Source organism: Falco naumanni, chromosome 2 (genome assembly GCF_017639655.2).
Source record: "Falco naumanni isolate bFalNau1 chromosome 2, bFalNau1.pat, whole genome shotgun sequence".
NCBI classification, from domain to species: Eukaryota; Metazoa; Chordata; class Aves; order Falconiformes; family Falconidae; genus Falco; species Falco naumanni.
In genome coordinates, this window is record NC_054055.1 from 19497091 (window position 1) to 19511776 (window position 14686).

General features: G+C 40.5%; 1 protein-coding gene across 5 annotated transcripts; it reads left to right on the plus strand.

The window, feature by feature from the left end:
* The first annotated feature begins 80 nt into the window (after positions 1 to 80).
* GJA3 (gap junction protein alpha 3) lies at positions 81 to 14418 on the plus strand. 5 transcript variants are annotated; one of them, XM_040584090.1, is made up of 3 exons: positions 81 to 163; positions 2159 to 2247; positions 7164 to 14418. In XM_040584090.1, exon 3 carries the CDS (start codon positions 7181 to 7183, stop codon positions 8714 to 8716), a length of 1536 nt encoding a protein of 511 aa, XP_040440024.1. In that variant the 5' UTR covers positions 81 to 163; positions 2159 to 2247; positions 7164 to 7180; the 3' UTR covers positions 8717 to 14418. The 5 variants fall into 5 exon arrangements, with proteins under 5 accessions (XP_040440024.1, XP_040440022.1, XP_040440023.1 ...); XM_040584088.1 differs by lacking the exon at positions 81 to 163 and adding an exon at positions 205 to 357; XM_040584089.1 differs by lacking the exon at positions 81 to 163 and adding an exon at positions 468 to 1942.
* Positions 14419 to 14686: the final 268 nt, after the last annotated feature.

The following is a 14686-nucleotide window of genomic DNA, read 5'->3' on the forward strand; positions in this document are numbered from 1 at the left end:
TGCGGCCGGAGGCGCTGCTGTGGGAGGCGGGCAGGGGGAGGGGAGGGGAGAGAGGGAGGGACGGGTGCCCGATGCCTGCAGGGGAGGCCGCAGCGGTGCCGTGCCACGGGCGGGTTGTGGGCGGCCGGCCGCCCGCGGGGCGCGTTGCCAGCAGAGGCAGCAGGTAGGGCGCTGGGCACCGGCCTCCCGCCGCGTCCCGCCCCGCCCCCGCACCCCCCTCCGCCGCTTTTTTCCATAGCCCGAGCAAAGTTTGGGGGCTCCCCCCCCCCAACTACATAAGCTATGCGCCAACTCTGTCTGGACTCTTCTGAACGAGTTAAGCTTTTGCTGCTTAAAATAGCCTTGCTCCCGCCAAGCGTAAGTAGAGCGAGCCCGGGCTGCGCCGCCCGGCAGACGGCTGCAGGGCGCGGGGGCGCAGCCCGGGGAGGGGACGCCGCCGGGGGACGTGGCCGCGGGCAGCCCTAGAGCCGCACCGGGGGCGGGAGGCTGCCTGGGGCCTCTGCCCGCTGGCCGTGCCCCTCGGCCCTGGGCTGGGCGCCAGGGAGGGGCAGGGCGAGGCCGAGCTCTGCTTGTGCCCTGCTGAGGAGGAACAGTAGAAAGGGCCTTAACTGCTTTAAATGCCTCCCTGAGGGACCCCGGTGTGTGTCCGCTGTTCCTGCAACACCGAAGGAACCATCTGCAGGCAGGATGTGCTTGCGGGTGGGACTCATAAAGTGAGCCTGGTGTGGCAGGGGAAAGTGTCCAAACCTCACAAAACACCTCAGAAAATGCAGCGGAGGGGGAAGCGCCAAATATCATGTCTATCTGCGATTGTTGTGGCTGTTGCCCACGAAGTGTGCATGTGTGAAGGCATATAACTTCTTCCTTAAGGGTTGCCACTAACGTTTGAACATTGATGTGCGTTTCAAGCCAATTTACTAGGAGTAAAAAAGCTTGGAGTAAAGTGAAATCCTAAATATAAAGCAGAGGCAGAATGGCTTGTAAGTGGTGCCACACAGAATGATGGAGTTCACTAGTGTAACCCAAGGTGGTTTCGGGGGTTTATTGAGCTGAGCTCTGAGTTACTGGGCCCTTATGCTTTGTCCTGATGGTGGGGAAAATGTGGGGGTGGCCTCCTTGCTTTGACTAGGCTTGTACCTCACTCTGATCACATCTTTGGTCTGAGTGTTACCAAAAACATCCCAGTTACTCACTTAGGACTCACAAGGGATGCAAAGTATTTAAATATTCTTTGGAAGATATTTACGGCTTGATTAAGCAAAAGTTTGCCAATGTTATAAGCAAGAAAAGTTGTTTCATTTGGGTTTTTTCCCTGTCAGCAAAAAATATCAGAAAAGTATTGTGTTTGTCGCTGACTCACTGAAGAAATCACATAAGCCTAAAATGTTACTAGGAATCCTGAAAGTATGTTAGGTCTTTAAGGGCACTGGCGTAGATATAAGGAAGGAATTGAACTGAGTAGCCAGAGCTACTAGTTTCTTTTTAAGGGGAAATTTGAAGGGAGAAGGGAAAATCCTACTGGAACATTTTAGAACTAAACTAGAAAACGATTTAATTGGTTTCCATAAGACAAAAATGTACTTTAAGAAGTTTGAACAGGGTGTATAGCACCATCTCCCTTGCAATTGCTGTAACTTGCCTGAAGTCCCTCAGACTGATACTTGTCAGTTGGGGTACGTGCTGCTCTGCAGTGAAAAAGGGTCTTGAGTCTCTGAATGCCAGAAAGGCTCCTCTTTCCTTTGTGTATCTGGGGCAGGGGGCGGGACACTCCTTACTGTGCAGTTTTTAGATCTGTGTGGCTGATCGTATGTGGGCACCTGACAGATCTGTCTCATTCATGCTTCACTCACTCGGGATGCGGGGACCGTTGCCCTCATGTTCGACAGCTATTCCATAGTCCCCTGGTAGCTCCACACCCTTCACACCTTTCAGAGTTTCATTGGTAAGTCACTGTCTTTTAATTCCAATGTAGAGGTCTAAGGTGGCATTTGAGTATTCTGGGGGAGAAAAGGGGTTACTTTTTGTTCCTGTTTTTCTCCTGTGAGTAGCTAATCAGAGCAAGGCTTTATTACACCAGGGAACAGAGGAGTTTAACAGGTGGGGTGTAGCTCTTCTCCTGGGCTCAGCCCTGTGCTCCTTGCACTTTTCCTTTACTCAGGCCAAACTTTCACTCAGCCCAAGTGAAGTCAAGAAGAAGTCAAGAGAAGTTTTGCCTGGGATTTAAGGAGACGGCTCCATAGCACTAAAGTAAGTTTAAGGTAATAATAAGATCAACTAAGGAATTAATTTTTAACAAGTGTTTAAAATACAATGAAAGTGATAATAGATGTGTCTGAAAGTATGACGCTGAGCAAGAAGAAGGGTGTTTTCAAGTCCTCATTTAAACATTTATAAAGTGAATTTTCAAACCTCCATTGTGAATTATAAAACACCCATCACTGTGTCTCATATATGTATGTGAACAAATACCATTAGGTTTCATTGGAAATTATAGTAGCTTATTGCATATCTGCCACTTTGGAATGACATGGTCATGCTACGGACTTTGTGCAGCATGACTACTTTTATTGTATTTAAATTAGCAGAGTTAAAAACCTGGTAGTAATGGAGATGCCTGATTGTTTAGTGCAAAACCAAAGGAAATATTGTAAGTTGTTTTCTCTTTTGACAGCATTATTTTCTCATACTGGTTTAAAAAAATCTAGATAATTTTGAAGATAAAAACCTAAATCCCAAGATTTTAGGCTGTCATGAGAAATGAAATAAAATATGGACTGAATTTAAGATATAGTATTCAGTCAAGTACATCTGTTACATTTCTAAATAATTGCTAAGGGAAATTTTTTACATATACCAGCATAATAAAATCATAAATACACCAGATGTCATAATCTGGTACTGTAATATAGCTGTGTAGTTATTTATGTGTGTATATGTGTGCATATGTGTATAAATACATAAACGTATGAACGTCTTTTCTGACCTAAATGGTTCTCTTATTCTGTGTATGAGTAAAATTATGAATAATTAAAATATTGTATTTCAAACACTTGGTACATACTGATGAACCTCTTTGGTGACATCATCAGAAATAGAAATAATAATTAGCAAATTTAGAGATGCCACATGGTAATTGTTTTTTTTTTCCTGTAGAGGGATATACATGACATCACAGCTTTTAAAATTTATTCTCCTTCTTGCTTGTTCTCTTTGTCACACACGCGCAAACATACACACACACACCATCCACAAAGTATATTTGTGCATGTGCTAAACATAGTAATTAATAGCACAACACTGATTCTTAAACAGAATGCTGTGCCAGTTTTTGTGAACTGCCCATTTTTCAGTATTTGTCTCAGAGGAATAATTTTCTAAGTGACACAAATTATATGTGACTCCCAGTTCTTATAAAATGATCCCAACGTTCATGCAGTCCTTGTTTTTCATACTGTTGAATTAGACTGGTTTCTGAGACAGAATCTCTGTCATTCCCTGGCGGGTATTTCCACATGAATATAAAGAAATACAGATAAAGATGTTTAATTTCTCAATCTGCAATTTTTCCAAGCACAGAAAGAAAAAAATGTTTCTCTTTGCAATCCATATGTAAGATTAGGTCTTAACAGTTGCCTAGCTCTCTATTTCAGCAGCACTGAAAGTACTACTGTACAGCTGAAGTTTATGTAATACTACAAAAGTAAGCTTGCAATTCTTCTCGCCTAAAATATTGAGCTGTGTCTGTTTAAATTTAGATTTAGAAATTTTATTGTTGAACCTAGTGGTGGCAACTCAAATATTCTGTGAGCTCTGTGAGCCTCCTGGTTTGTTTTATGTCATATAATGATTATTTGTATCAAGGCACTGCTTTAAAATTGTGGATTTGATTTTTGGATGAGGTGCTTTGGCTTTAAGAATTACTCACTGAAGAATGTATTGACTTTGAAGAAAGGTATGAGGACATGGATTTCTGAGAACACTCCAGCCAGCGGAGCTACGTATCTCTGCATTGCCCTTGGAAATTATGTCCTTCCCGTATATAGGTACTATATGTGTACTATAGGTAATACAAATTTGTAGTAAAGGCAATGATTGCCACTATTCATATCAAGATGAACACTGAGGTTTTCACCTTTGTGCAGTTAAGATGCTGTGAAGCACCTGCTTACTGCTTAAACACTTTTTCTTTGCGTACAGGATGAATTTGCACATGCTGATATGCAAAAATATTTTAATTAATGCAAGCATTTGAATAGCTTTTTGAAGTGTATCCTTTGAGAAATGTATCTTGTCACATCTTTGGTGTCCTAAATTATCTTAGCCTGGGCATTGTTGACCTGTAGTCAAAAGAAAAAAACATCTTCAGTAGTATTAGTGAATAGAGAATGATTGAGAATAACTTAGATGGTATTATTTGTCATCTTTCCTTTTTAGAAATCACTATTTTTCTTCTTTCATTAATTACTAGATAGTTCTTCAGAAAAGCACAAGGAATCCTGCTTTTCATTGTAGTCAGCATCGCTTCTTGATCTCAATAAGAGAATCACTACAGTGTACCTATAGGGAGGGAAAAAAATGCTACCTCTTCACCTTACAGCGTAGGGGTTATAATTTTTCATGGGGGCAGATCAACTTCATTTTTTGGAACCATAGAAGGTAATACCTGTCTTTATAAAGAACAGTGTGTGGTCTCTGTGCCATTGGACACAAGGGTTTTAGCAGCCATGCTGAAAATAGACCATAATTAATAAATTAAAGCAGATTTAATGCAAACTTTTGCCGATTGATAGATGTTCTATTACAAGTATTAGTAACAAAGGAACAAAGTGTAACAGACTGCTTATTATCTGAGCCACCTATTTTGCTTGATCTGCATAGAAAACAAAAGAGCGAGGGCAGAGAGAACTGAGCCGAGAGGCACAGAACAATTCAAAGGATAGCAGAGAAATGAAATACTGAAGTTAGAGTTATGCTAAACTTCTTTAGTCCATCAAGTATCGCATTATTCATTTTGCTGTTCCTGCATTTTCCTACTCAAAATCTGAACATTCACAAATGACAGTTTAGTTCTGTCCAAAGGTGGAACTAAACTGAGTATATCTTCAAATGGTTTTGAGTTAAAAAGATACAAAATTAATTCATTATTACCTTAAAAATTAATACCTCTCAAGATTAGGAAATAAAATATCTTAACATATTTAAAAAAAATATTTAAAATTGTTTTAGGACCAGGGACATTAATAATCAGTGTTTCATTGTTCGTACTGTCACTTGCAGTTAAATGTTCCATGCTGGGAAAATAATTCGATTATATTCAAGGGAATGTGTTTTTGTAGAGTATCAAAGATCTATTTTATTTTTTGGGGGGGAGAGTTTTTGTTGAATTAACTTTGTGGGGATAAAAAGTGAACTAGTATTCCAGGACTTACAAAAATGCAAAATACTAATGGTTGTGGTATTGCTTTTTGTGTGAAAGTATACTGTTCTGCAGTTACAGATATTTCATTGCCTCATAGTAAAATCAAATTCTTTTTAAAGTAGCTTAAATAACTTTAATTTCTTTAATTACCTTAACTAAAAGCCTGAAAGTGTTTCAGTGCAGACTTTGGAAATGCATCCTCTGGAAAAATGGTGACATCATTGTTGGAAATCACAGTAGTTATAATACAGAAGAATATATTTTCTCAGTGGTAAATTCCTGCCTGTAACAACGAATGTCTCTTCATCTTGGGAATTGTAAGATACACGGGTATTTGGACAAGAAGTATGAAAACAAAAAGAGTGAAGTAATTCAGTTGTATTTATAAAATATTGCGATATTTTTAAACAAGAGGATTTTTTCTGATAGCGTTTTTTGCATGCAAATTGTTACGTTTGCATTATAAGTATTTCTGAAGGTGTTGAAGTCAGCTGAAAATAGAGTTTTGTATTTTGTATTCAGTTGAAGGTTGGCATATAAAATATGTAAGTGGGTCCATTAGGAGAATGAAATGTACTTCTTACACATATTCCAATATTCTTACATATATACCAGTTAGGAACAGGCCAAGGATAACAGAAGTGATAACAGCAGATATAATAGCTTGTTTCTCAATTGAAGGCAGCTTGTGAGGAATCTGATCTTAAAAAAAACTTGTACTTTAAGCCTTTCCAAATCAGAAGTTGTGTCACTGCCTAGAATTGGACATGGGAAGTCCATCATGCATTAATCGGTGGAAACTACGGGGAATATATATTGTTTGTCAAGAAGTAAAGTCATAGGATATAATCTTATTTCTCAAGAAAATTTCTGCCCATGCTTGCTGAAGTGTCCTTGAGTTTTTGTGGTTTTGTTGTGGTGGTGTTGGTGTTGTTTTTTTTAATAGTGTTGCAGGACATGTGGTTCAGTAACACCAAGTGGCAGGACAGTAGGGGAAATGGCACAGAAACCTTTCCACCATTCCTCTCAGAATTTCTCATTCTTCCCAATATTTGAAGTTACTTTGATAATTCTCTCCTTTTAGAAATGAACTGAAACGTGACTAGGCTTTGAGAACATGCTTGGTGGTGGTGTAGACATTCCAAAATTAAACTGTAAATTCCATAGGTTTTGAGTAATTATTTTTCAGTGAATATTTTCTGCTATGAAAATAGCAGAGACCTGGGACATTACTAACTTCCAGAATGCTGGAGTAGATAAGTCCCGGTAACAAATTATTAGAGTTAGGCAAACTTTGTATCACACTGGTACAAGTGCAGTCACATAAATAGTAGGAATATTCTATTTAATTGAACCAATTTCCATCTGTTCTTTTCTAAAAATAAGCAAGAACAGTTAGAAGCATTTCAGGTGGAGGAAGAAGCAAAATCATGTTTTTAAAATACTTAAATCTTGTAGAAATTCTAGTTATGAATCTTTCTTGCCTGTTGTGTATAGACACTTAAACCTGTATCGGCTAGGTGAAAGCACTGAACATCCCATTTCTGTGCTCACCAAAACCCATGGCTGTATGGTCACAGGGTTACGTAGTTCTTAACATAAGTGTGCAATATTCTGCAAATGGAAGTGCACTTAGGAAATTTTATTTGTTGAGGATCAACCTGTTCTGCCCTGGCATTTTGTATTGACAAGATTTTTTTTTTTTTTTAACATTGCTCTAATTGCTCTAATGTTCTTATTGTAGGTTAGAAATCTGAAACAATGGGTGACTGGAGCTTTCTGGGGAGACTGTTAGAGAATGCGCAGGAGCACTCCACGGTTATTGGCAAGGTTTGGCTGACAGTACTGTTTATCTTCAGGATACTGGTGCTGGGGGCTGCTGCTGAGGAGGTCTGGGGAGATGAGCAGTCGGACTTTACATGCAACACTCAGCAACCTGGTTGTGAAAATGTTTGCTATGACAAAGCCTTCCCCATTTCTCACATCCGCTTCTGGGTGCTGCAGATCATTTTTGTCTCCACTCCAACCCTCATCTACCTGGGCCATGTGCTGCACATTGTACGCATGGAGGAGAAGAGGAAAGAGAAAGAAGAGCTGAAAAAGAAGGGAAGCATCAAAGACAGCAACTACTCGGGAGCAGCAGCATCTGGCAGTGGTGGTGGAGGTGGCAGCAATAATGTCAAGGATCCTCTTGGCAAAAGAGGGAAGGAGAAGCTCCCGATCCGTGATGAACGTGGCAGAATCCGTATGGGGGGTGCTCTGCTCCGTACCTATGTCTTCAACATCATTTTCAAGACACTGTTTGAGGTGGGCTTCATTGTGGGCCAGTACTTCCTATATGGCTTTGAGCTAAAGCCAGTCTACCAGTGCAGCCGCTCACCTTGCCCACACACTGTGGACTGCTTCATCTCAAGGCCCACTGAGAAGACCATATTCATCATATTCATGCTGGTGGTGGCCTCTGTCTCCCTGTTGCTAAACATGCTTGAGATATATCACTTGGGCTGGAAGAAGCTTAAACAGGGCATGACAAGCCGGTACAGCCTTGAGATGCCTGTTGCAACAATGACACCGGTTATGGTAACAGGGGAGTCCAAACCTGTTACCTTGCCACCACCAGCACCACCCGTGGTGGTAACAACAGCCATGCCCCCCCCTGTTTTGCCTGACACCCGTGCTGTCACACCGCTGCTGGCCCCGGTGACCATGGCACCATACTATGCTACGGCTGCTCCAAGACCACGGCCTCCCTCCAACATGGCCTCCATGGCCAGCTACCCTGTTGCTCCACCAGTTCCTGAGGAGAGGCACCATGCTGTGACTCCCACACCCATCTCCACTCCCATCACCATCCCGACCCCCATCCCCACGCCCACACCAGCTGTTATCAACTACTTCAACAGCAACAGCAATGCCCTAGCAGCTGAGCAGAACTGGATCAACATGGCAGCTGAGCAGCAGGGGAAGGTGCCCTCCAGCTCGACAGGCTCCTCTACCCCCAGCAGTGTCCGGCATCACCTTCCCGAGCAGGAAGAGCCACAGGAGCAGCTGCTTCCTCCCCCAGCTGGGCCACCCACTACTGCCGCCAACAGCGGCAGCAGCACCAGCCTGAGCGGGGCAAGTGGCAACAAGTGGGATGTGGAGGGTGAGGTGGAGCTGTCAGAGGAACGGCCTGTCTCAGCTGCCTGCACCACTGTGGAGATGCATGAGCCACCGCTGCTTGTAGACACACGGCGCTTGAGCAGGGCCAGTAAGTCGAGCAGCTGCAGAGCCAGGTCAGATGACCTGGCCGTGTAGTGTGGTCACCTCTGCTCAGAGGAGCAGGTGATGGAAGGCAGAGTGGGCAGGGGAACTGCCCAGGGAGGCCAGGCCTGGCATGGGTGGGAAGGTCTGGGCTTCAAACTTTGACGCTTGCTGTTTTTGCACTCTGTGAGTTGTAGTGGGGAAAAATATCAACATTTTCTAATAGGTCAGGGGTGGCCGAAGCACAGCCCGTGGGCCAGGGGACCAGTCCCACTTTCCTTCATGTCCATAGCAGATGTTCCAAGGGCAGCCATAGTGGAAGCCTGCACAGATAACAGGTGGTGATGATAGCTGGTCATGTGCCCTGAGACTGACTTTCATCTGAGAAAAATGTTAATACCCCTAGTGGCCATGTGCCTGGTTGTCATCTCCCTCTTGCCCTTGCCTTCACTTCCACCCTTTTTCACATAAACTCTACATGAGTGGATGCGATGACTGACTTTCCTCCTCTGAAATCTTATGCAGCCCTATGGCAAACATCAAAGTGGCATGTTGCCTGTTGGCACCTGTCATCTCTACGGACCAACTTGCCATATTGAAGGTGACTCAGTCTTTTCCATATAACATGACTTAATTAAGCCTTTGTGCTCATGGCAAATCACCAGTGTGGTCCTCGGCCAGGCAAAGTTTAGGTAACCCCTGTAATAGATCTTTGAGGTTCATCTTTTTTTTTTTTTTTTTTTTTTTTACTCTTGACCTGTTAGGAAGTGTTCAGTTTGACCTTCTATCCCGTGTTTGCCAACCATGATCACACCATGTTTTTAAGCCCACAAATATGTTTGAGCATGTTTGATTATAATTTTAGATGACTTCTGAAATTGCTTAGAGGAGGACAGGAATTTAAACCACACCTCAGAAATTATTACACAGAACAATTTCTCTTCAGAAAGCAAGGATTATGACTTCAGTACATTGTGGCCCCATACGTTGCCCGTGGACAAATAATGGGATAAAGTAGAGCTCTGCATTTTAGACTATTAGGTATCAGCTTAAGTTTGTTGGAAAAATGCTTTTTAGAAGTAAACTTGAGTGCATATTTTTAAGTATTTGAAGATTTTGAGAATAATTTTGATCTGTAGGTTTAAAGTTACTTGACTGTGTACTTAATGATTTTAGTTTGATCTTTGATCTTACAAGAAAATGCAAGGGGAAAGAAACGTACTAATGGTAAAATTCCCAAAGCAACATCATTTCCTGTTGTGTTCTACCCTTTCCTTTAACAACAATCTGTAGTGTCTTACAGGTCAGTGAAAACAGATTTAGACAATATTGTATTGCAGAAAAAGTGGCTAAAATATCTGGGCAACATGCTAGTGGCTGAAGGGTCTGTTCTGATCCTGCTGAAGTCACTTGCAGGATTTCCATTCAATTTAACAAGGAGCAAGATTTGGGGATGGATCTTGCAGGCCTTATTCAAGCAAAACTAACATTTACATGGAATTTTGGGAGCCAGAAGGAATGTAGATTTGGGGCCTTAGATATTAAAATCCTGCTTTTGAAAATTCTGTTTCTCTTAAAAATGGGTGGAGGAAACTACTGGGTATTTTTTTTCTAAGGTGCAGCTTTCCTTACAATTGGTTCTTTCCTTACAACTGGCTCTGTCCTTTATTCCTTTGTAACAAGTACTCTCACAGACATTAGTCAGAATTTTGAATGCCTGATAAGGCTTGGGAGAGTTGGAGTACAAAAGGAATGCAGGATTAGGCCCAACTTCTGTTCTAAGCAAAAGCCAAAAGAAGTGAAGCTCGGAGTCAGTCCTATTGCTGCTATAGAGCAAAAGTAATGTAATTGAAGAAAAGCAGTCAAACACACTGGGATAGCCCTTTGCATCTTCAAAGTATTTGACCTGGCAGTGCAGTCCTTACTCAGGCAAAACAGGGTCACCCTGTAGCAAGTAGTTACAATTGCCAGTTATTTCTGCTGTTAAATGTTTTCCTGAATGTGTTTATTTTATTCAACAGTTAAAATATATTCCCACCGCTCAAGAACAAAGATTTATTTTTACTGCTTTCTGAGTAGACACAAAGAGTTTCTCGTGATCAGAAGCACTGTTCTGCAACCCTTGGGCATGCTATCTTATGACTTCCTTGACCTGCTTGTTGTGAACCAGGTGAGGGGAAGTCTTTCTTCTGCCACTGATCTTGGGGGCAGACACTGCATTAAAAGTCAATGTACAATAGTACAATAAAGATATTTAATTTTAGGTGTTCGGCTTCAGGCATGCTCTTGTGAATTTTCTGTTATAAGCCATAAAAACCTTTCTGCAAGAAAGCTAAAAGCTAACTCCTGCTTTATATTGTATCCGCGCAACTATGCTGAACTTAGACTAAAGTTGATCAAGTTGCCTAGATGTAAACAAAGGCAGAGTTTAACACTCAAAAATTTTAGATTTACTAGCATCTATAGTAGCAGTTTTGTAAGTTTTACTAAATGCCAAGTAATTATATTGCTGAAATAATGCAATATGCATCTCTGTATTTTAGTACATCAGAATTCATGGGCTAGATTTTCCTTCCTTTTGTGCTTCTGAAGAATGAAGTCAAAGTCTCTCTGGAGTGTATTTATATAAACCAGACCACCTGGAATATGCACTTTTTTTATATCAGTGCCTGAGAGCAAAACTGACTTGTTTGACGGGGCTCCTGCAGTCCTTACTTTAGTACAGACCTCACAGAGTGTGTCCTGCAGGATTGCATCCATATTGTATATAAAAAATAATAACAGAGATAGGTTTAACTTAGGATCGAGTGATATCTAGTCTGCCCTTTTCAAGTTAATGTGTGAGGTTAGACCTGCAGAGAGTTCGGGTGCTTTTGTGGATATATGGTATTTTCAGGCAGAGTAACTACTGGAAAGCTGTAAAAGATCATTTTTCCTGTTAGGTCAAGCGCAAGGAGAGAAATGTAACTCTGTTGCAACTCCTAAGAGAAATCTGACAGAGCAGCCTCCACATCCAAGCAGTACTGGTCTGAGAAAGCAAAGCTACAACTTCACAGGTTGTGCTTTTAAGATCAGCTTAAGTTTTTTCATCATGTAACTAATTATACAGCATCAAGCTTCTTGGTTACCTGCAATTACATTTGGAGTCTGGTAGTTGTTTCTTCATTTAAGCCCAGGTAACTTTTCTGGCAGAACCCCCCCTTAGTGCTTACAACTGCTTTTAGTTGCTGCATCGCATCTAGAATCAGACGTGTTGAAAAAAAATCTTATTGGTGTGGCCGATTTTGAGTACTTCAGTCTTTACTCATGAATGATCACTGAATTCAACATGCTATAAATAAAGCATATTTCTAGAAAATACATACAAACACCAACTAACTTGCAGAACAGATCTGCTGGCAAAAATAATCTGCTAATTTCCAAGTCATTTCCTCTTTCACATCAATTAATTCCGAAGAGGGAACTGGTAGCAGATGATATGTTGATTTAGCCTGGTCATATGGCTGTTCAAACCACAATCCTGAAAGATCTTATACAGACAGCTAACATGAAACCAGTAGGTAAGTTATTGCAAAAGCAAAGTCAGAACAGCATCATGCCTAATATTGAGCAAACTGAAAGAAAAATACCCAAACACTAATTTTTGCTCTTTGAGTAGACTGACTGTGGGAAAATTGTTCTCTCTCTTGGAGTTAAGAAAATGCTGATGTAAGCTATGGAAAAGGAAAAAACTGAAAAAAGATACTATTTTAACAAGTTACCAGGTGTATGATGTGCTACTCTTTTTGCAATAAGTCAACTGACTGGTACTAGTTAACCCTGCTTGGAGCGAAGGGGCTTGGCTAGATGACTTCCATAGGTCCATTCTGACCACAATGGTTATATGAAGCATATTTTCCAAATCACTGATTTCATTAGTACTTTTTTCATAAAAATTTTGCAAATACACACTAAAAGTAGTTTCTTGGCCATGGAGACAGTTGATCTGTTTTCTATCAGTGGGTTTTGTTAATGTGTGCAGCTGTCAGTTAATACAAAAGAAAATTAAGTACAGACAATTTAAACCCCCATATTTCTTCCCTTTGTATTTGAATTAAATGAAGACAGCTTGCTAGAACCTTCCCTTTAATAAAGTGAAATATTTTGTCTATGAAAATCAATCTATTTTTTTTTTCATAGATAAAAAAGTGCTCCTTGAATTTGTTGGACCATTTTGGCATTGAAAAATCATAGCTTCTTGAAAACAGGTAGCATGCACTGAAAAAGCAGATGAACTATGTTCTTTTCTGGTGTAATTCGGAAGCTAGTTGTGTGTAAAGTGGTACCAGGGGTTGCTTTGGCTCAGTGTATTTGTCGTTCATCAAGGCATTTAGAGCTAATTAAATGTCTGACATTTTGCAGCTCTTGAGATTATTTTCTGGTATGAATATGTAAGTGTAGGATCAGTAAAATAATTAAGGCAAGCTTTAAAAATCAGATCAGTACTTAGGTCCCTTTTTGGTTAGTCATTGGGACCATCTCCTCAGCTGCTACAAACTGTTGTATTCCACTGAGTTCATGTGGGTGACAACAGTCTGCGGAAGCAGAGCGTTGAGCCCCCAGGTCTTTTTGTTTAATACAGGCACTAACACTGTGGATTTGAACAGGCTGGGTTTTTTTCTTTTAATTCCAAATGTTTTACTTTGATTTTTCTTGTGAAAAGTGTGCTCTTGTAATTTTGATTTTCTGAAGTTTACATTCAGTTTTTGATTTCAGATTGCACATTTGGATGAAATAAACTGTTTTCTAAGTTTACAATTTTACAAGAAGTAAAAGAATGACTCTGCCAATATGTTAAACTAAGAGAGAAATGTCTTACTATAACACAGGAACTCTTCAGACATAAGGCAGTACCATTAAAGACAATTTAACCTGATGACTGATCTGTAGTATCAGTTTTCTCTGTATATTTAAAATACGGGAGCTGGATATATAGGGAGCACACTATGGAAAAGATACTTTTCATCATGATCTCAATTATTACCAAATAAACTAAAGTTCATTATTATTGATATGCCTTCTTGTGTATTTAGAGGTTCAATGACAAAAAACTAGCTGTGACATATGTCCTTTAAGAGCTAAATTTACAGCCTGCTTTAAAATTCCAAACAAAATACTTGTGGAGAAACACCGCACTGTTACACTGTAAAAGATTTTGCAAAAGATACATGTTTTGCTTTATAGCCAAAAATACGGTTCTGAGCCTGCAAATACAATTTCATGCAAGTTATTTTTACTCTTGCAAATAGGACTGTTAAAGGCAGTAGGACTATTTGCATAAGCAAAAAACACTGATGTGAAAAAGAAATTATAGATTTGCATTTTAAGTTTGTTGTAAGATGCCTATCAAATTCCAGAAGTTTCAGTCCTTGAAGAGTTATGCAAGATGTGTGAACATATTTTAAGGTGGAGAACAGATTCCTATTCCCATTGACACTGTTTCTCACAGTTAAAGGGTTGTAAAGCATAAGAAAGCTTACTCAGAGCTTTCTTGTTGCTTACCAGATGTTTGTCTTTTACATGACAGAATCTGACAACTCAACAAGTTTTCTGGGCCGTCAGAAACTTGTAGTAACAATAAAAACAGCGAACAGTTAAAAGTGCTGTCTGCAAAGAAGTGCCTTGTGTATTAAATTCTGTAAGAAACAAGTTGATGTAAACGTTAATTTACCTCATATGTTTACAAAATTGTGACTAAATAAACTTTTTGTACCACAGCATTGTCTCTTTTAGATTAAATTTTCGTGATTGCGTAGATGGTATTCTAAAATACCAGTGTGACAGATGAGTTAAGCAAAGTCAGTTAGCTCTCTCTTACACTGCTGCTTCCCTTCTGCGTATGAAGTGCTCACTGAATTGCATCTGTGGGAAAACTGGATGTTGAAACCCATCTCCATGCAGACCTTCCAGTGGCTTCAAAGGAATTTCACACTCCAGAAGACACCTGTGATCAAGACGCACTCTAGCAGGTGCAAGAGGGGAAAT